Source organism: Hirundo rustica, chromosome 23, assembly GCF_015227805.2.
Source record: "Hirundo rustica isolate bHirRus1 chromosome 23, bHirRus1.pri.v3, whole genome shotgun sequence".
Taxonomy (NCBI): domain Eukaryota; kingdom Metazoa; phylum Chordata; class Aves; order Passeriformes; family Hirundinidae; genus Hirundo; species Hirundo rustica.
In genome coordinates this window covers 5,382,853-5,403,958 of record NC_053472.1, presented here as the reverse complement: position 1 = coordinate 5,403,958, position 21,106 = coordinate 5,382,853, and the positions used below count along the sequence as shown (strand labels likewise).

At 49.8% G+C, this 21,106-nt stretch overlaps 2 protein-coding genes and 1 long non-coding RNA gene across 6 annotated transcripts in view; 1 reads left to right on the top strand and 2 right to left on the bottom strand.

Moving 5' to 3' along the window:
• The window catches only part of SIK2 (salt inducible kinase 2), a 33,477-nt gene extending 24,465 nt beyond the window's left edge, over window positions 1-9,012 (bottom strand). For all 3 annotated transcript variants that reach the window (XR_005703925.2, XR_005703924.2, XM_040085104.2), the window contains exons 1-3: window positions 8,863-9,012; window positions 2,647-2,763; window positions 1,815-1,878 (exon numbers count right to left, since the gene is read on the bottom strand). Coding sequence is in view for 1 of the 3 variants with exons in the window: in XM_040085104.2 (XP_039941038.1) it covers window positions 1,815-1,878; window positions 2,647-2,763; window positions 8,863-9,012 (331 nt within the window). In the remaining 2 variants the exon portion in view is untranslated. The remainder of the gene's footprint in view (window positions 1-1,814; window positions 1,879-2,646; window positions 2,764-8,862) is intronic.
• Window positions 9,013-9,764: 752 nt separating this feature from the next.
• LOC120762642 (uncharacterized) lies at window positions 9,765-13,476 on the top strand. Its single transcript, XR_005703945.1, has 2 exons — window positions 9,765-10,371; window positions 11,144-13,476. It is a non-coding gene; the product is annotated as an uncharacterized LOC120762642 (long non-coding RNA).
• LAYN (layilin) lies at window positions 13,300-20,498 on the bottom strand. 2 transcript variants are annotated; one of them, XM_040085236.1, is made up of 8 exons: window positions 20,388-20,454; window positions 19,727-19,750; window positions 18,017-18,314; window positions 15,934-16,091; window positions 15,576-15,614; window positions 15,165-15,248; window positions 14,749-14,851; window positions 13,300-14,097 (listed from the first exon to the last, which is right to left on the bottom strand). In XM_040085236.1, exons 1-8 carry the CDS (start codon window positions 20,452-20,454, stop codon window positions 13,758-13,760), a joined length of 1,113 nt encoding a protein of 370 aa, XP_039941170.1. In that variant the 3' UTR covers window positions 13,300-13,757. The 2 variants fall into 2 exon arrangements, with proteins under 2 accessions (XP_039941170.1, XP_039941171.1); XM_040085237.2 differs by lacking the exon at window positions 19,727-19,750 and having other exon boundaries at window positions 20,388-20,498.
• Window positions 20,499-21,106: the final 608 nt, after the last annotated feature.

Genomic DNA, 21,106 nt, shown 5'->3' with positions numbered 1-21,106 from the left:
CAGTGATTAATCTTATCTTCTACAGCAGTTGGGTAACATCAGCGATCCCAGCAGCAGCATCCTGCCCGACACAACCCCAAAGCTGGCCTTGTTAGCCCGTGCTTTATGGGGTTTTTAATTCAGATATCGTTTAGGGGGCTTTGTTAGCAAATGTTTTATGGGATTTTTAATTCAGATATCATTTAGGGGGCTTTGTTAGCCTGTGTTTTATGGGATTTTTAATACAAATATCATTTAGGGAGCTTGGTTAGCCCGTGTTCTATGGGATTTTTAGTTCAGATATCATTCAGGGGCTTTGTTAGCCTACGTTTTATGCAATTTTTAATTCAAGTATCATTTAGGGGGCTCTGTAACTTTGGCAATATCTTCATTTAAACTTTCCTGTGTGGTCGGAGCTGGGGATCTCCGGGAGCTGCAGCTCTGCAAACTCCACCTCGCACACTCTCAGCTGGTTTCACTTGGCAAAGCACAAGAACAAACAAAAGCCTGGCAGTAAGGGGAGATCATAATATTTGCAAGCTAAATATCACCCAGTCACGGAGTGACTGACAAATCATATGATATCAAGGTGAAGTCAGATATCAAAGGCACAAACTAAATTACCCCTGAGCACCAGCCAGCTCTCGAAGCCGTTAATCCATCATTTGTTAGCAATGCAGCAAACAAGTTAATGAAGCCAAGCTGTCGTTCGCTTTTATGGCTCTGGCCTGTCAGGACTTTATATTTAAAGCTTCCAAACCCTCCAGCCTGCCCAGAACAGGTCATTTATTCTGGGATCGCCCCTCTCCCTCCTGGAGCACCAGGGGTTGTGCATTAACCAGAGTGCAAACAGGGATTGGGATGGGGGCACGGTGCCAGCCCCTGGGCACGGGAACCGCTCTCCAAGGCAGCTGGAATGCGCTGAGGACGTCCAGGATCTGCTGGAACATCTCACCAGAGCTCTGGAGCAAAGAGGCACAGCTGGAATGTGCTGAGGACATCCAGGATCTGCTGGAACACCTCACCAGAGCTCTGGAGCAAAGAGGCACAGCTGGAATGTGCTGAGGACGTCCAGGATCTGCTGGAACACCTCACCAGAGCTCTGGAGCAAAGAGGCACAGCTGGAATGTGCTGAGGACGTCCAGGATCTGCTGGAACACCTCACCAGAGCTCTGGAGCAAAGAGGCACAGCTGGAATGTGCTGAGGACGTCCAGGATCTGCTGGAACATCTCACCAGAGCTCTGGAGCAAAGAGGCACAGCTGGAATGTGCTGAGGACGTCCAGGATCTGCTGGAACACCTCACCAGAGCTCTGGAGCAAAGAGGCACAGCTGGAATGTGCTGAGAACGTCCAGGATCTGCTGGAACACCTCACCAGAGCTCTGGAGCAAAGAGGCACAGCTGGCTTTTACTGCAGATCCACCCCTGAGCATCCCGCAAAGGCTGAAGCAGCAAAGCCAACTCTGCCAGGAAAAGTTTTGGAAATTCATCTCAGCCTGGTGTCACCCCTCTGGCTACACCTTCCTACAGCCAGGTTTGGGGGTTTTTTTAGGGTTTTTTTTCATTTTATTATAATAAAATAGAAGCCAGAAGTGATCTGAGATTCACTTCAGCCAAAGGAGCAGGATTTCCGTCCCAGGCTCCCCCCAGGCAAAAGGACACGAGGCAGTGGAAACCAACCAAAACAGAGGAAACAGAATTTAAAACTAAAAGGTTCTCAACTCTGCAGGTGCACAGAAATATTAAATCTCTAATAACAGACCCAACAGATCCTTATTTACACAGAGACCAGGAGCACATTAAAAAGCTGAATGTGGAAATACTCTCCTGCTTACCGAAAATCTCCCCATTTTTGGCAAATTCTGTCACGAGGTACAGCATGCTTTTGGTCTCCATCACCTGTGGATGCACAAATCACACATGAGGGCTTGTGGGAAGGGCAGAAAAAAGCCAACAAACACCCAAAAGGATCCTTTATTTTTATGGTTCTGTCCTAAAGCTGTCAAAGTTCTGCACACGGAGTCGTCACAATCCTCCAACGTGTGCAGACAAAATAATCAAGAGCTGCACTGAGAGCGAAAAATCCTCCACTTCAGAAAGTCCTGTCAGACTTCAGGACAACAATTTCAACGTATTTTGGGTTTATTTCAATAACCTCAGAGAAACAGCTCAGCCTGAGCTGAACTTGACCGTGGGTAAGACCTCTGTGAATTTCATCTTGCATTTCATTTATTAACAGGCCTGAGAGTCCCAAGAGACTGCTCACAAATAAAAGCAAAACGGGGAGACAGTCTGAGGGCTGTTTTCCAAATAAACCCGTTTATCAACGGCATTTTTAACCAGTGACTGCAGGAGTGAGCACCACAGCAGCATCACCCTCCCTTCCAGCGATCTCGCTCATCTTCAGGCTTCATTTAAATATTCTCAGCCACTTTTGTGCGGTGTCGTTCATTCAGAAAGGAACTGAGGGCAGATATTATCAAGCAATTGCAAATTTAACTCCTTAAGCTCCACCTCTACCCGGTGCACTGATATTTTCCAGACCAGGTGCCCAGCTTCTTTTGCATAAAATGAATTTAAAGCTGAACTGGGATCTTCATCTTTATTTAGCAGAACTAAGAGACAAGAAAAAGGGAGAAAAAGGGGGAAAAGCCCCTCTAAGCCTACCTGGTAAAGTTTTATGATGTGTGGGTGGTCGAGCATCTTCATTATCTGCACCTCCCTGTAGATCTTCTCCAGATTCACAGCATCCAGCTGAGATTTGTCAATGATTTTTATTGCCACCTGCAGACCAACAGCAAAAAAAAAAAGAGGTTTAAAAACACCCCCATCGTGCTCCCGGTGAGTTTTACCCTCGTTAGAATGGGAATAATGCAGCCCCAGGTAACTGGAGGCTTTCTGGGGAGTTCTGAGATACAAATCCCAGAGTGAAAAATACAGCGGGGCAGCACTGAAAGTGTCAGGGGTCCCTCTAAGGGGCTGCAGGGCTCTCACCCACATCAGCCTGGGGGAAAAAGCAGGTTTTCCACGAGGAAAAACAGGTTTTCAATGAGAAAAAGCAGGTTCTCCGTGAGAAAAAGCAGTTTTTTCCACGAGAAAAAGCAGTTTTTCCATGGAATGGAAGGCGCAGAACAGGTGAGGGAGGCCAGTGCTCCAGCTGCTCTTAAATCAGCAATTTCCAGTGACCAAAATCTTCTTAAAAAGCTCAGTGGTGCCCATTTCTGGAGTCAAGGTGACAAACCTGAGTCGCACAAAATGATATTTTAAGAGGAGAACTGTTGGCTCCACACAAATAATGCAAGCGTAGAGGATCCGTGCAGTTGCAGCTGTGACATCTTTAATTAATTCATAAGCTGTTATTAAAGGCTAGCTGCAGTTCATCCCTTCAGAGGAAAAAAAAAAATAAATCTGCAGATAAATTTATCAGTCAAACCTTGGAAACACATCTCAGTTAGTTCACAAAACACGTCCTGGCCCTGCTGACCTTGTTTTTAGCCAATAAATGCAAAGGGAAGACAACTACAGATGCTGAGGGGACTAAAAAAGCTCCAAGAGAAGACATTTAAAATTGAAACCAAGAAGAAAGTGAAAACACAGCCCCTGCACATGCCCAGGGTAAAAAGGCTGAATACATGAATGGTGTTTGTTCCCCCTGAATGTCACTTTATTAATGCTGAAGCAGGAGCAAGCAATGTAAGTCCAACAAATGCTTCTAATTATAACAGAATTCCACAAACTATTGAACATGGGAGAGCTGCTGCACAGGAGACAGAAATCCACGGGAGGTGAACTCATTATCTGCTCCAACACTGATTATGGGCCCACCTGAATTCACAGTTAACTATTTACTGACTTCAGTTCACTCTGCTATTCCCTCTTTAAAAGTCTCTTGTATTTCCCCAGTCCCCAGAAAAATGAGATTCCGTTGTGAGTGAATGAAACTGTAAAATTTGTGCAAATCTGGGGTTGTTTTGAAGGTGCAGGATGTGCTTTTACAGGGCTGAGTTATCCAAAACAAACAAAAAGTTGTTTTTGTTTTTGTTTTTTTCGAAAGAGAGGTGTGGGACTATTTTTTTAAACGTCCAAAATTTTGAGCAAAACAGCTTTATCAAAACTTAACACAAATTTATAGTAATTCTGATATATACAGGCATTAAAAATGCTCAAAAGAGCTTCGCATCCTTCAGAATTCCCAGCATTAACCCCGAGATATTCCACAGCCTTTTTTTCTCCAAAAGCTGAGAAGCATAAGGGAAGTGTGATGCTCCAGGTGGCAAAAGCTGAAGAACTCCAGGTCATCCTTTGAAAGTTTTTGTGTTTTAAATGCCGAAGAGACCGCTCTAAACAAGGAGAATCCAGCGTGGATCGCCTGCTTCTCCTCCTGTTTGTTACCTCCTCCTTTCATTCCCGTTCCTCCTATCAAACTTGCACTTTATCTCGAGCATAAAACTCGGGAATAAGGATGCAAATGCTCGCTGATGAGCTGCACCACTCCTCGGGTAACCATCGCCAGCACGTTCCTGCTGTGCAGCCACAGGGACCTGCCACAGCTCTGAGCACAGCTCTGCCACCAATCAAGGATATCTTGAGCCACAAAGCGACGGAGAACGAGCTGCATTTCCAGCTGAAACAGATTTTTACATAGATTTAAAGAGATTTTCAGCTCGCAGACCTCGCCGCCTTACATGGGACCGGGCTTTGTCCGATGACGTGGAGTTTTTGGGGTCATTAAAAAGTCGCTGTTGAGCGCAGAAAATAAAAACCAACTTGAAGGGAAAAACTCCATCGCTCTTTGCAAGCCTTGCACGACTTCGAGTGTGTGTTAAACACGTCCATAAAATGTATATATAATAGGATATACCATAGGAGAGGCAGCACAGCAGCAGCTGCCACCTCTGCTCCTCCACTCAAATGCAGATTAAATACCTCAGCTCGTTCTGCTTCTTCATCTTGCCAGGACCAGGGAAGATTTTACAGCAGAACCACTTGAAAACACTTAAAATCCAGCAAAGTCTTGCCAAGGACGTGAGGAGGAACGGGGAATTCAGCAGCTCCTTTTTGTCCATGAGCTCAGCTGTGTCTTCTTGATGACAGGAAAAGGGATGTAATTCTTAAGAGGTGGAGAAGCTCCTTCGAGCCACGGAGCAGTTTCCTATCTGAAAAGTGTGTTTTGTTCCTAAACACGCAGCTTGCCAACAGCTACTGGCAACAGCTCGACACAAACGACAAAAAAAACCCCAAATTTCAATAATAATGTCAGCACATCCTTCATCTGACAAGGAAAACCAAAAGGGAGTCCTCTGCCTTCCCTGATTTCCCCCTGTCACCAGGTTTTTTAAGGAGTTCCAAGATATCTTTGCAGCTTTCATGGTTTCTTCTCATTTAAAAATACCAGGAACTGCACTTATTTCCTTCCCTCTTTCACTGAAGGCCCAGGGAGCTGGAGTTTGCTCAATCCTCCCCTGACATCTGGGATTTGCAGCTGCCAAGGAGGGAGGATGAAATGCTTGTCAAGGAAAGATGAAAGTTCTTCTGCTCCTCGGCTACTCCAACTGTCAGTTTTCATTGGTTTTGTTTTATTCATTTAATTCTTGAAAGGAAAAACAAAGGCAAAAAGCAAACACCCAAACAAACAACAACAAAAAAAACCCAACCCCAAACCACAACACAACCTCCTGCTACAAGTTCACATTCAAACAGAGCTTTGTCCCTGCAGGTTACAGAAATTCAGATTTGTTAACCCAGTACCTTCTTAAAATAGATATAATGCATTAAAATTGACAATCACAACTCCCTGCAGTCTGGAAAAACTCCGTATTTTGTTGGGCAGCACAGGGAGCTGCAGTCTGTGCTGGAGTTAATTCACTTTGCAAGCACCTGAGCACACCTGAACTGGTGCCACAGATCAAATCTGGGGCTGGAGGGTTCTTTTCCATACTTTCTTTCCAGAGAAAAATACAAATTCCCTGCAACAGCAGCACATCTGGGATCCACAGGGACATCCAGGTTTTATTTTCACCTGGGGAGCAGCGAGCCAGGGATTAATCCTTGGAGAGGGTTAATTTAGGGTTTTAGGGGTGGGTTCCCAAATTCCCTGCTTTTTCCAAGCGGCACCTTCACCTATTCCAAACCTTCTCCTTATTTCACACCTATTCCACACCTTTTCCTCCCTCCCTTCCCACCCTGTTTCACTCGAAGCAAATCTCCCACCTCCTCCAACTTCACGCTCCCAATCATTTCTGTTCTCTCCTCTCCTCCTCCCCAGGAAAACCTCCGCTCATTTCCACGCCTCATTAGCAGGAGCTGCCCTGGGATCACAGGATTCCTGGGCAGCAGGATAAAGAAAGGAGCGTGGCAGGGAAAAGCCACGTGGCCACCACTCGAATGGCACCAAACACCCAAAAAGAGCCAAGCAAAGGTCGAGTTCAGCCTCCCCTGGGTGGACTGGCAGTAAAAAGGGCCAGGCTGCACCTCTGTTCCTACAAATCTTTATTAATCCTCCCATTTCTCCCAATTTGCTTCCCTTTGGTTGTTCGGAATTTTAGGGTTGCATTAATTCGAGGGATGGTTTCTGATTTTGTCTGCACACATCCCCGTGCGGTTCTCCTGCTTCGAGTTTGTTTTCACTTCATTCTCAGCTCTGCTAACAATTTATGGCAACGGTTTCATCTTCTTCATAAAAAGGATGGAGCGTACACAGCCCAAAAGTGCTGCATTCAAGGTAATAAGAGCCCATCTTTTTTTAATTTAGCTAGGCAGAGTTTTGTTAAAAAGGAAAAAAAAAAAGGGCAAATGTTTTAACGGTCAAAATTATACAAAACACAATTTCCAAAGGCCGGTCCTAGAAAAGCCCAACAACAAACAGGTTCTGAATGTGAAGGGTTCAAATCAGGAGATTCAGGAGAAACTTTGACAAGGAGTCCTTTTGAAATGGGTTTTTTGAGCAAGTCTCAGCAGCATCACAGCATCCTCCTGCAGCACAGACCTGAGGCTGCACCAGCACAGCCTCTCCAGGACCTAAAATCTGAATATTCTTCCACTGGATCTTAAGCCACAGTTTAGAACAAGGCTGAAATAGGAAAGCCCTTCAGTCTGGAGTCATTACCAAGCAGGATTTCCACTCCGTGTGCTCAGGGACCCAACAATCAGGTGAGCTGCTCCAAACTGGAAGTGCTTATTGCAAAGAGTATTTGGCTGGAATTAATTTCCTCTGACATCACCAGAAGTGATCTTAACAGGGTTCCCCTTCCTCAAGGATTGTGTAAATACTTCCAGCAAGCAACTCAGCAATTCAGTTCCAGAAAAACACTCCTGCATCTCTCACTGCAGAAGCCAGAGCTGACTCAAAAAAATCAAAGACCTTGACAAAAAACCCCTCCAGCACAGGCAAATTTGTTGTAAAAAATCCCATAGAAGAGAAAAAGGCTGCGGCTGGACAGAAAAGCTGGTTAAAAACAAAATAAAAATTCAAGACTAACAGAATTCAGCAATTCCTTAGGACACAGATGAAAGAATCATCCAGGAATCAGGGAGCTTTTAAGCTCTGTGTTTTCTGTTAGCTTTGTTATTTCCAACAAGGCTAAACAAACAGGCTTTCTAAAACACTAAAAACGAAGATTAAAGTTTTCATCTCCATCGCAAAGCCTGCCAAAGAAAACGAGGACCGGAGAGCGAATGACAACCGAGTATCTTCAAGTGGAGCATTTGCAATCCTGGCACATGGCACCAAACTTGGAAAGGGAACGCTGGCACCGCTTGGCTCTTCAGCAAGAGCAAGGAAGGGCTCGCAAAGACTCGAGTTTGTTACGAACTTGAGAAACGAGGCAAGAGGAGAACTTTCCTGCAGTCTCCGGGATGCAAAGCTCATCAATCACAGCGGGGCCAGAGCGCTGCCAGCCCCGGGGGTTTGCTCTCCTTGACCGAGCTCCAGGTTTCAGGGCATTTTCCCGTCCCTGTAAGGAATGATTCCCCGACACAAGCCCAGGGACAACCGCGGGCCTTCCAGGCTGCACTCGGGACGGGATTTTAATGACTTTTGTCAGTTACAAAGCAGCGCAGGAACCTCTTCTGTCAACAATGAAAGCGACCAGAGGAGAGGCTTACAAAAAGCTCACCTCTAGGTGTAGAGACTAAAACTACCTAAAACAACGCAGAAGAGGAAGCTGATCCTTCAGAGCCATTACTCTCAGCAGATACCTCCTCTTTTTTTTTTATTATTTTCTTTTTTTTTTTTTTTTTTTTTTTTTTTTTTTTTTTTCTTTTTAAAGTGAACACGACCGCATTTTTTACCCAGGCGGACTGACGTTCATTTTTGTTTTAGGTACAGCACCAGGTACGAACAATAATCACCGGGTAATACACGGGGGCGGTTAAACAAAGAGGCTAAAAATGGTTGGATTCGGTCAACTTGCAGGATGCTGCGCTGAAGAATTCCGCACACACACAAGTTCCTCTGCCGAAACAGATCACCCAGCATCGCCCAGGTCAGGAAACCCTAAAATAATCCAGGGCACGACAGGCACAGCAGGTCTGACCCTTCCCTGGGAGCAGAAAGTGCCGCTGGAGCGGCACCGGAGCATCCCGGCGCTGCCATCCCGGCGGCGACGCCACCGTCCCGGGGGTGCCATCCCGCGGGGTGCCATCCCGCGGGCGGCATCCTCGGGAGGCCTCGGAGGCGTTCCCGGGAGGATGCGAGCAGGACGAACCTCCCCCCTCCCATCCCCGCTCCCCACCCCAGCGGCCGGGGCCGCCGCAGCTCCGGTGCCCGGCACGGCCGCGTCCCCGCGGGAGGTGCCGGAAGGGGACAAAAGCGGAGCCGGAGCCGTCACCGGGAGCCCCGGCCCCCGCCGCCCCCCCCGGGCGCGCCCCCCGCGCCGTGCCCACCTCGCTGCGGGTGATGCGGTGCCGCGCCAGCTTCACCACCGCGAAGTTGCCCTTGCCCAGCGTGCCCTCGATGTCGTAGAAGCCGACGCGGACGGGCCCGAGCCCGCGGGGCAGCAGCGCCGGGGGCCGCCGGGGCTCGGCCATCACCATGCTGGGCTCGGGGGGCGGCGGCGGCGGCGGCTCCGGCTCGGGCTCCGCGCGGCGCCCCCGGGGCCGCGCCGCCCCCTCCGCGCCGACCGGCGTCACCGCGCGCGTCACCGCGGGCGGGGCCTCGCCATGGCAACGGCGCCGCACGGCCCGCCCCGGGACAGCGCCGCGCCCGCCGGGGAACGGGGAACGGGGAACGGGGCACGGGGAACGGGGAACGGGGAACGGGGAACGGGAACGGGGCACCCGGGAACGGGGAGCGGGGAACGGGGAACGGGGAACGGGGAACGGGGCACGGGGCACCCGGGAACGGGGCACCGGCACCGGGGAGCGGGGCACTGGAACCGGGGAGCGGGGAGCGGGGAGCGGGGCACGGGGGAACGGGGAACGGGGCACGGGGCACTGAAACCGGGGGTACGGGGCACCGGGGAACAGGGAACGGGGAACGGGGAGCGGGGCACCGGGGAACGGGGAACGGGGCACAGGGCAACCGGGAACGGGGCACGGGGCACCCGGGAACGGGGCACCCGGGAACGGGGAACGGGGCACTGGAACCGGGGGAACGGGGCACCGGCACCGGGGAACGGGGCACTGAAACCGGGGGTACGGGGCACCGGGGAACAGGGAACGGGGCACTGGAACCGGGGAACAGGGAACGGGACACCGGCACCGGGGAACAGGGAACGGGGCACTGGAACCGGGGGAACGGGGCACTGGCAGCGGGGAACGGGGCACCGGGGAACGGGGAAACCGACACCGCGGGACAGTGCCACTAACACCGGGGGACAGTGCCACTAACACCAGGGACAGTACCACCAACCCTGGGGGACACCGCCGGCAGCGCCGCACCCGCCAGGGGAACGGGGAACGCGGCACCGGGGCACAGTGCCGCTAACACCGGGGGACAGGGATACCGGCACCGGGGGACGGCGCCACTAACCCCGGGGACACTGCGGGGACACCGCCAGTGCCACCAGCCCCGCGGCACCCGCGCTGTGTCCCCACGGTGCTGCTGGGGAGCCACGGGAGCGGCCCCTCCGCTCGGGTGTCACCCAGTGCAGCTCCATTGCAGAGGGAAGGTCACCGGGGGCAGGTGGCACGGGAGGGCGTGCAGCTGGTTTGGGGTGTCCCCAAGCCCTGGGCAGCGCTGTCACCCTCCATGGGGAGAGGTTCTGGCTCGCGTTGGGGTGGAACTTGTTTTATTTTTTCCTTTATGGCCTCGTCCTGTCACAATGAACAGAGCCTGGCCCCATCCCCTGACCCCCTGGAGAAGTTTGTGTGCCTCGGTGACATCCTCTCAGCCTTCTCTAAGCTAAACACGCCCAGCTCATTTTTGGATGAAGAGGAACGAGGCAGCCCCAGGTGTCTGTCCAACCCCAGGTGTCTGTCCAACCCCAGGTGTCTGTCCAGCCAAGGTGTCTCCAGCCCTGAACCAGGGGCTCCCCACAAAGACCCCGGGGTTCTGCACCTGGATCAGACTCCACATGTCCCAAACACAGTTTCCTGATGGAAACCCCCCCTCCCTGGCACAGAGCAGAGTTTCCAGTGGGCCAGATTCCTCCAGATCACAGCGATGCCTTTTCTGTGTCTGTCAGCTCCCCAAAATCCTGCTTGGCGTCACACAATCCCTTGCAGCTCTGGGCCCCAGCATTTCAGGAGGACATGAACGTTTTAGGAGGCAACCAAGAAGGTGGTAGAGCAGGTGACAGGAAGCAGAGCTGTCCTGGGATGGGCTGAGGAACAATCTCAGGCATTTCTGTACCAAGAGAGTGGTGAAAGCTCCCCAGGGAGGTGGTCAGTGCCCCAAACCTGGCAGTGTTTGAATAATGCCCTTCAGTAACTTCTGTGATGTCCTGAAGCGGCCAGGCAGATGGGCAGGGTGCTTTTTACTGGTCCTTTCTCAGTGAATTATTCTGCTGGTTTATTTCCTGCACGTTTGGAAAGGCAGATTTGGAAGCTTTGTTGGGCCCCTTGATTTAAATTTAAAGCCCTTTCTGCTGAATTTCCTTTTCAATGCTTAGTCCACTAATTCTGCTTTAGGTGTGCACTTACATTTTAAAATTCCATGCTTTTTTCAGCAATATTTGCTCTCCCAGTTCATGCCTGTCCCTCCTTCTCCCCTGCTCCTTCTCAGGCTGGAGGACTGGTACCTTCCTGACATTTGGGAGCCAGGAATCACCCCTGGAATCTTTGCTGAGTTCCCCTGATTAACCAAGGCTCGTCCCAAAGCTGATGGCACAACACGTGCCTGTGGAATCAGCAACAGCCACAGAGCTTTATGGATGCACAGTGAGGACACAAACAGCTCAAAACAGAGCCTGGACACCAAAAACAAAGGAGAAAGAAAAAGAGTGGAAGGATGCAAGGAACAAAGTTGTGTCGTTCTTTCCCTTTTTAGGCAGGTTTTACACGTAAAGCTGCCTCATCCTGGTGAAAAGTTACTTTTGTTCCGTGTCAAACAGCGATGACTGTTCCGCAGAGCGAACTGACGATCTCTGTGCAGAAATGAATGCTTGTCCTTCACTGCTGATGAGATTCCTCCAAGGAGTGACATTTTGGGATGACGCTGCTGGCTCGGGCTGCCATGGAGAAGAAGGGAGCTGTTGCTGCTCTATTTATCCCCTGCAGAAGTTCTGGCAGTGAGTAACTGATGGCTCGGGTTAGTCAGACATCCACCCTTTCAGTGATTGATGGGTACGTGAGAGAGCCTTCCAGAATCCTCTTTGAATAGCAAGTGGTGTCATCCCGAGCTGCCACTTGCCAAATTTCACTCCTCTTTCACCTTTTCTTCGCATCCAAACTCGGCGTGTGGAAAGTGACTTTTTTTTTCCCCTACAGAATGTTACCTAATACTCCTTCTCAGCCGCGTCATTCTAGATGAAGTTTTTTAGCCTTGAAACATTTGCTTCCTGCCCACTTTCAAGCCTCAGCCCGGTGCAAAATGAATTATCAAATCAGATTTTGGTGCTCGGAAGAGAAAAACCCCTGCAGAAACCCCACGGCAAAGCCGGAAAGTTCAGGTCACAAAAGAAAAAAAATAAACCAAAGAAACAAAACAACCCAACCAAAAAACACGGCTTAAAAACGCTGCGAGAGGAACTGCACCCACTAAAAAGCCATCGTTTGCAGGGCAGCCTTTGATGGGTTTTGCTCCGCTCCGAGGAAAGGGATCCGAGCTCCTCCCAAAGCCCGGGGCTGAGCGGCTTTTTCCAGGACGTGGAGCGCACATGCCCTCGTGTGGTCACTGCTCCCGCACATCCTCCCGCCGATGGGATGCCCCAAAGGAGGCGTCGAACAGCGGGATTTATAAAATTCCCTCTCCTTTAATAACTCCCAGAGCTCTCAGGTGGCTGCCCCAAGTCCAACGGGCAGCTCAGGAGGTCGGGCCACACACTTTCGGCTTTTACACACCTGAACTCCAGCATCTGACAAGTTCTCCCCCTCGTTTTCCTGTTTTTCAGTGCCTAAAAGATGCTTAATAGCTGCCAAAAAAAAACCAAAACCAAAACAACAACAACAAAAATAGACCAAGAATACAAGGTTAAAAGTGGACAGACTTCTGTTTGACCTGAGTTAATTACTGCATTAGAAACTCCAGATATTGTGAGTGCACAGCCCCGACCGCTCTCCCGTATCAGGATTTTGCTTTTCAGGAGAAATTGTTGCCCACTCGGTGCTGTTTTCAAAACAATTGGAAGATTATTTCTATTTTAAAGGGGTTTCTCCTTTCAGGGCTTTATTTGCACCACGTCCTGGTGGAGGAAGAACAGCCGCTGTGACACTGCCGAGCCAGAGCCACAGCACTTGGGACATTTTGGAAGTGAGAAGCAGCTGTGACAACTGCAATATTTCAGTGTTTGCAGCAGTCAGCAACAGCTCAGGGACCTGAAAACTTTTTCCTGCCTATTTTGGCGGAGGAGATTCATGGCTATGCCTGCACTCAGGTCTGTTGTTGTTCCAGCCACATTTAAAACACCTTTTTGCCAAACCCTTTGTTTCCTCCCAGCTTATGAATTGATTTTTTTTTTTTTCATTTTCCCATTTATTTATTTACGTGCAGTGGAGAACAGCAAACATTTAGGCACCTAAAACACATTTTAGGAGCTTCATAGCCTCGTTCTGCTCTCCTGGAGCCAGAAAATCACCTGCAGAACAAAAGGTGTCAAATATTTGCACTCCTCCCTGGCACTTTTTGGTTGCTTGGTCATTCCCCCTCCACTTCTTGGTCTCTGTTCCTCCCAGCAGAACGAGGGAGAGAATTGGAGGAGTAAAAATGAGAAAACTCACGGGTTGAGATAAAGAGATTTAATAGGCACTGTAAAAGATGCACACACAAGCAAAGCCAGCCAAGGGATTCATTCCCCACTTCCCACAGTTCAGCATCTCCGGGAAAGCAGCGCTCCATCACGCATTGCAGGTAACTTTTAGCACCTTTGAGGAGGAAATAAATAAGGATTTTGGATTGTCCTTCAGTCTCAAGGCATATCTTTGGTACAAAAAGGAATCGAGGATATTAACAAGCCATTCCTGGGGCAAAGGGGGCTTGGTGCAAAGACAAATCTGTACATTCTTGTCAGTTTGGGTCTTTAAAAACCCCCATTCTTGCAGAAAATAGAAGAATAAGGGGACAATGCACGACAGGACCAACACCACACATACCATTATTAAACAAGTGCATAGAGAGGGCAGGTAAACTCATGTTGCCATTCAGAATCCAGATTCCAGTGGGGTTTTTTGGGTCCGTTTCCTCAATATCCATAAATCTCGTTGTCCACCCAGGCGGACTCCTTGCTCCTGCCCACACGGTCCCCGCAGAGCTCGTAGATGTCGTTGGTGACAAAGCCGCTCTCTGCGCTGGCCAGCGTCACCAAGCCCCTGCTGGCGGTGTCCTCGGGGTCCCTGACGGGGCTCTCCAGCCCCTCCCGGGCACGGAAGGAGGAATTCTTTGTGCCAGGCCTGGCGCCGGCCAGGTCAGCTTCGGATTGCTTGTGGATCACTCTGTAAACGTCCAGCTTGGGGCTGTCCCTCCCGGGGTGCGGCAGCCAGGCACCGTCACCCTTGGGGGTCACAGCCGCCAGCTCCTGTCTCCTTAGGTGGGCAGGGCAGAAAGAGAAAGCCATAAAACGCTTTGGGCACGGAGGGGGATGCAAACCAACGGCACAACTCTGCCCGTTAATTTGGTGATGAGCCTTGAGCAAAGCTGGGCTCGGGGCATTCCTAATCCAGGCTGCACTCCTGGAAAATCCCGTGGCAGGAGCTGCTGAGGGACACTCCAGCCTGCCAGCTCAGATGCTAGGGCAGCCAAACTCCTCCTGATGCTCCCAAAATCCCAGCCAGCCTTCCTCCCCTGAGCTCCCCAAAGCAAGGAGAGGATGTTGGTAACCATTATTTGCTCCAAATTTTTATCCTTTTATTTCCATTGCTGCGTTTTTCGCTTTTGAGGGGGAAGTTCTGATAATTCAAAGCTCTAATAAGACAAGCACAAGGGTTAACACATCAAAATCGTAATCTCGGTGACGTTATTTCCTGCCTGCCACGTCTGTGAACGCAAGCAAAGGATATAATGGGATTTACTTTGATTTTTACTTCACAATTAACTCAGCGTGGAGCATCACCACCATTTTTCAGCATTTCTTTGGCTGCAAACACTCCTGCCCAGAGCTTTTGACAGGATGGTGAGATTAGCCGTAAACAGGACAAGGTGTCACTGCTGATTCAGAGCTCAGAAATGCCACTCACCTCTTCACAAACAGCCAAAAGCAGGAGATGCCCGTGATGGCCACGAGGAGAAGCAGCACAGGAACGCTGGAAATAAGGATGTAGGCAAGGCTCTGAACAGGTTCTGGGGGTAAAAATGAATCAGGGTCAGAAGAAGGAATGGCGAGTTTTCCATAGTTAATCACAGACGTACAAACAAAACATTCACTGTTCAGCCACTCCAAAGTGATTTAATAAACGTGGCTTTTTCACACCCGAAATACTTCACACAGCTTTGGATTTTGAACATTTTTACCGCCAGAGCAACCTCCTTATTTTATCCTGGGAAATACTTGAGGGAAGATTTTGGGGTTTTTTTTCCAGAGGCTGTTTTCTACATTCAATCTTCCACATTTTGAGTCAGACACCTGAAATGAGCTTTTGAGAGCTCAGCTCACCTTTGGCTCCCACAGCTGTTCCATTGGCTCCTTTCCTCCGGCGTTCCTCTGGGAATTCTGGCTTCCAGGGCTCTGTTGCCACAGCTGGAAAGAAGCAGCTTCATTAATACTGCAAATGATTTTTTTAAATAATAAAAAGCGAGGCTGAGAAGAGATTGAAGAGGCTGAGAGCTGCAAAGACATGTGAGGTGCACTGGGACTCTTGTGCTTCGATCCCTGCAGCATCACCAAATCCCAAATTTCCCTGCAGGATGGAGCACGGAACAGCTCAGGGAAAGTGCAAACTGCAGGGCAGCTTCTTGCTCAGGGTGGTTTTTGTGTGTCCTTGGCAATGAATGTCAGAGTATTTCCACTGGGAGCCAGCAATTGTTAAAAAAAAAAAAAAAATCCCAAAAAACGTGTCTGACTCACCTCTTCGGGAATTGTCTGTTGGAGCTTTTGTTGGCTTCTCTGAAAGAAAAAGAGAAATGCAGGATTTCCTCGTGAGTGAAATGCACAATTTCCAGCCTTGAGCACTGTCCTTCAGCCTTCTCCCCCAATGTGAGACCTCAAACCCTTCATGAACCCCCCAGGGATTTTATCCAAACCACAAGCAGCTACACACAGCAGCCACTGGGATAATTTTTTTCCCCCCCATTTGTTGCATAAATTAAAAACTCTCCCTGTCCCACCAGCGAAGCCGGGGAAGCGTTTCCCTCTCAGCCACTGCGCTCCTCATTCCTTCTCCTGGGGGATTCAGTTTGAAATCATTTAAAATCTCCCTCATTACCCAGGGAATACTTGCAGATGAAGTTGTTTTTCATGTTGCACCTGTCGTCGTTCCACTGGAACATGTAGGGGCCCCCCAGGCCGGGCGGGGCAGAGGGCTGGTGGTAGAGCACCACGCACACCTCGCCGCCGCACGACGGCTCGTCCGCGTACCAGTTCCTGGGGAAACACCGCAAAGCACGGCTCAGGGGCGCTTCCAGCCCCTGGGACGGGGGAAAAAGCAGAGTTAACGGGGTTATGGCACGCCCTGCACTTCCCGCTGCGGAAAACGGGGGTGGTAAATGCAATTGTTGGTTCGGTGAGTTCCGATTTTTCAAATTCGGCGAGCGAGGCGTTCAGCGAATATCGATGAGCAAAGGGCTGAGCACCTAAAAATCAACCTTCCCTCCTTCCAAAAGGTCTCAGCTAGTACAATTTACAGAGTTTTATAGTAATTTTTAATAAATTTAATTTTTATATAATTTATTGTTAATAAAGATATTTTTATTTTAATATATAATTTACATAATGTATATATTTAGTGTATATAGTCAATTGAATATAGAGGATACGTATTATATTAAAGAAAATTTTTTTATAAATAATTTATGTTTTAAATGTAGTGGCAGTGTTAGGAATGAACGTGGAGACCGTGGAATAAACCAAAAACCAGGATTCAGGTGCCTGGGTACATCTTTATGTTTGGGGGTTTAGAATTCACTATTTTCTTGTAGACAAGATTCTTTCTCGAACATTAAAGCGGCTCAAAATGAGCTGCAATTGTGTAAGACAGTCCAAATTCTCTGAGCTTTCACGGAGCCTTGCAGAGAGGTTTCTCCACACAGTTTTAGGCCTGTGCAAAATCATCATTTTTGCTCTCTTGGTCTCAGAGCCTGCAAAATTTTGGCACCCATCTAATGAAAAAATAAATGGAGAATCTGCAGCAGAACCTGGCTTCCTCTGTCAGAAATGCACCAACACAGTCTTGCAGATAATTTTTTTTTGTTGTTTTCTGAGAATAAACCTCACCCCCAGACACCTGTGCCTCTTCCCCAAGCACACAGGAAGGAGGTAGCACTGAAATGTCACTGTCGGTGAGAAGACATTTTATGCAACTCAGAAAACACCTCCAAAAGCCTCCTGATTTTGCCAGTTGTTCACTCCCCACGGATTCTGGAAGGAGCAATGTTCTGCCTGCCAAGAATTTGCCGCCAGCTGATCCACGGCGCATAAATCATTCCAGACACCCCGAGGTGTTCAGCAGGGGAGAACACCCATTTCAAGCGGTGCTTTTCCAGCCATTCCCATGCTTTATTCCTCCCTCACTTCCTTCCTCCCCTGGTGTTTTCCTTGGCTTTATCCTCCAGCACAAATAACTGCGTCTCACCAAGGGAAGGCAGGAAAGCTGTGCCTGTTTCTTAGCAGCAGATCCCGCTTCCAGCTTCCCATGATCCACCCCCAATATCTGAGTGAGACTTCAAGATATCAAAGACCACTAAAAGCACCTTTGGTTTGTTCATTTCTGAGTGGCTGAAATGCCTTACGGGCTCTCAGGGTAAAAAAAAGGTCACAGTTCCAAGGTGTCTGATGTAAGGATGCAAATTCGTGTCAGTGTCGTTGCTTTCATAATTTAATTAGTAAAAAATCCTGTGGTTCCTTAAGACAAGGAGGCAGAAATCTAAAAAGTGCTGTGAAGATGTGAGTTTTCCATGTCTGCAATAGATCCTGCAGCTCGAATGTTTTCCTGTCTCACGGGAAAAAATGTAATTCCCTCAGTAAGGGAACAACATTTTTCATTTTTCAGGACATCGGCTATAAACTCGGGGGGACCTGTGGTGCAGGAATCTTCAGGTCATTTGTAGCTGTTTAATTTGAGATTTTTAAGGCCGCACCACTTGTTCTTTCCTCTCCTTTCAGCCCCCCAAAAATGATCGATTTAGCCTAAAGCAGCCACTCATACGGAGCAACACCAGGAGGGTGATTTGTGCACTTGTGGGATGAGCGCAGGAGGAACACAAATGACAGCGGGGACATCACTGCTTGGATTCACTGGACAGAATCCTTCACTCCTAAAGGCGCTGCCAGCCCCACTCCCAGGCACCCACCGAAATTTGGATGAGCTCCCATCTGACCAGGAGTAGAAGCTGTGACACTCTGTGCTGTTGTCCTCCTCCTCCTTCCTCCTCCTAAGCCCTATCCAGAAGTCTCCATCGGAAGCCAGGAGGCTCCTGATAAATGACTCGATCAGCCTCTGCTCTGCTGGGCTCTCGATGCTGACTAAATGTCCCCCATCGGCTCTGCAGGCCAGGTGAGCTTCTTCATAGCTGGTCCTGCGGGAGGCATCGTGGAAATAAACGATTTTGTAGCAGGGTTTCTGCGTCCCACGCCTGCAAACCGTCTGCCCTGCGGGGAGGGAGAGAAAACTGTGCTAAACGGGACCAAAATTAAGGCTGGAACATCCGTTTGGATGAGTTTTGGGCTGTCCACGTGGAAAACATGGCACTGGTAAAAGCCTCTTGTGTTACTGGGCTGGCAAAGGGCGTCTCCAAATTTTTCTCGCTGCATCTCACAGTTTAGGTTGGTACTTTCGTGTCCTGCTCTTCTCGGCTCCCTCACAGTTTTTCCTGGGATTTGCAGATCCTGGGAGTTGCTCCCAAAGAAATGCTGCGCCATGTTTGGCACTGTCATACATGCAACATACATGTCAAACACTGCCATACATGCAACCTTTTAAAAAGCCAAGTTCAAATAAAAGGGTTCAAAAAACCCTTGCAAGGGTTCAAAGAGGCTTTTTAAAATGGTGATTACTTTTAAGGAGTTACATGGTCAAAATCAGAGCTTTCCTTACACAAGCAGACCTAGCAAGGATTTCTCTTTTGGGGTATATGCAATGGCTTCATGGATATTGCAGTGCCATGGAATCCCGGAATATTTGGGGTTTGAAAGGACTTTAAAGCCCTCTCGTCCCACCCTCTGCCATGGGGACACCTCCAGCTGTCCCAGGCTGCTCCAAGCCCAGTCCCACCTGCCCTTGGACACCTCCAGGGATGGGACATCCACAGCTTCTCTGGCCAAGCAAGGCCTCACCACCCTCTCCGGGAAGAATTCCTTATTTACATCCAGCCTCAAACTCCTTCATTTCCCAGTGTCCGCACTGAGGATCACAAGATGCGTTCCCAGAGCCCCGTTCCCAGCTCTGCTCTGGGCTCTGCAATGTTTCTGCCTGCCCAGGGAGTAAACAATGTCTGTTTTCAGGCTGTCACAAGCCAAGGACTGTCTCCTGCAGAAGCAGCAGAGCTTATTTTGGTTCCGAGGGAAGATCAAAGTGAAAAGACACATCATCCAAAATGATGCACTCGTGTGTGTGTGGCTTTTTTTTTTTCAGCAGAGCAGTCCCAATATTTAGACTGTGGCAACAAACAGTTTTGTTTTGCTCGGTAAATATTTTTTTGCAGGCACAATCTGCTAACCTACATGTGTTTAGGGAAGGAAAACATTCGGGGCAAGGTTTGTGGCGTGCTTGGAACAAATGGGATAATCCAAGGAGAGGTCATTAGAAATCCTGCCACGGGATATTGGCTGCCTCTGCTTTGTCCTTTTATGTTGGCCACTGTAGGAGTGGGAGTTTAAACACCTTTCACACTGGAGGTTTTCAGCAGTTAAATAGCCAGAAGTGGAGTTTGCTAATATTTTACACGGGTATTACAATAGGAGCAGGATTTTTACTACGACAGCGCTATTAAAAGATACATTTCTAGCACAGCCTGTGTTTCTCTTGGGAATTTGACGCTCGGAGAAAAAGGCAAAGCCCTTACCTCTTCTGAGGGAAATGTCCACTGCTGCTGGGAGACGCAAAAGGGAAACACAGACAGCAGAGTTTCATTAAAAATCTGCAGCTCTCTAGAAACAGTCACCAAAACTGCACCCGGGATGTTTTCTCGTACACACACACTTTTTTTTTTTTCCTCATTAAAACAAGAGGAAGAAAGTCCCTGCCTTCTCAGCCAAACTTGCCATTACTTTCAGCTAAGGAAAAACTGATTGGAGTTGGTTCCTGGCTGGACTTCACTGCTCGTTCGGGTCCCGAGCTCAGTTTGGGACACGGAATGTGCAGCCCTGAGCGAGGCTGAAAGGATTCCTTGTATTCCTTATCCTGCATGCATTCCCCCTTATCTCCTCACTCGGGATCTGCCCGCTGACTCCAGCCAGCTCCCCAGGGCCGGGCGGGGGGGAAAATCAGCCGGAAAAGTTGGGAAAGACCTCCAGAACCACCAAACCCGACCTTCCCCCCGCGCCACCGCAGAGCATCCCTGCGCAATGTCGCGACAGCCGCCCGCGCACCCCGACCCTGCCAGCGACAGAGGCCAGGGCGGCGGGGCCGGAGGGATCTCTCCGGGATGGGGGCGATCCCCAGCGATCCCCACACGATCCCCACACGATCCCCAGCGATCCCCAGCGATCCCCAGCCCCTCTTACCGCTGAGCAGCCGCGCCCCCGCCGCGCAGCCCAGCGCGGCCGCGCACAGCGCTGCTGCCGCCAGCATCGCTCCGGGACAGCTCCTCCTTCCTTCCGTCCTTTTTCCCTTCCTTCCCTGCCTCCTTCCCTCCTCCTCCTCCTCCTCCTCCTTCCCGGGCCGGCGGGCTCGGCTCAGCCCCGACCCGGCGGAGGCGCTGCGGGGCTGAGCCCTGCGCTCCGGGCGCTGCTGCCGGGACCGCGCTCCAAAGGCTTCATCCCTCTGCCCGCTTCCCCCCGAGCCCGATTTATAGCCCCATCCCACCCCCCGCCCACCAGGAGCCACCCACGGGCGGATCCATCCTCGCGCTGGGGATTTTGGATTATTATTTTATTTTTTTTTTTTTTTTAATGTTCCTCCCTCGCTTTCCCAGATCAGGATTTGCTGGCAGGAAGCGAGCGGGATGAGCTTTGCTGTTTCCTGCCGGTCAAGCCAAACACCGACGTATTTCACCCATCCCCATCGCAGTTTTCTGAATCTAAATATTCTTATTTGGAAGGCATCACCGCCAAGGGTCACCAAATCCAACTTGAAGTGGGGAAAAAAAAAAAAAAAATCCCGGGACTGACTCCAAAATCTCGGCGTTTTTAGCGCGTGATGCTGAAATTCCTGAGGGAACCGCCTGGAAAAAGGGAAAACACAGCCCGGGAATTCTGTTTGGCTCATGGATAAACGCCGAGCC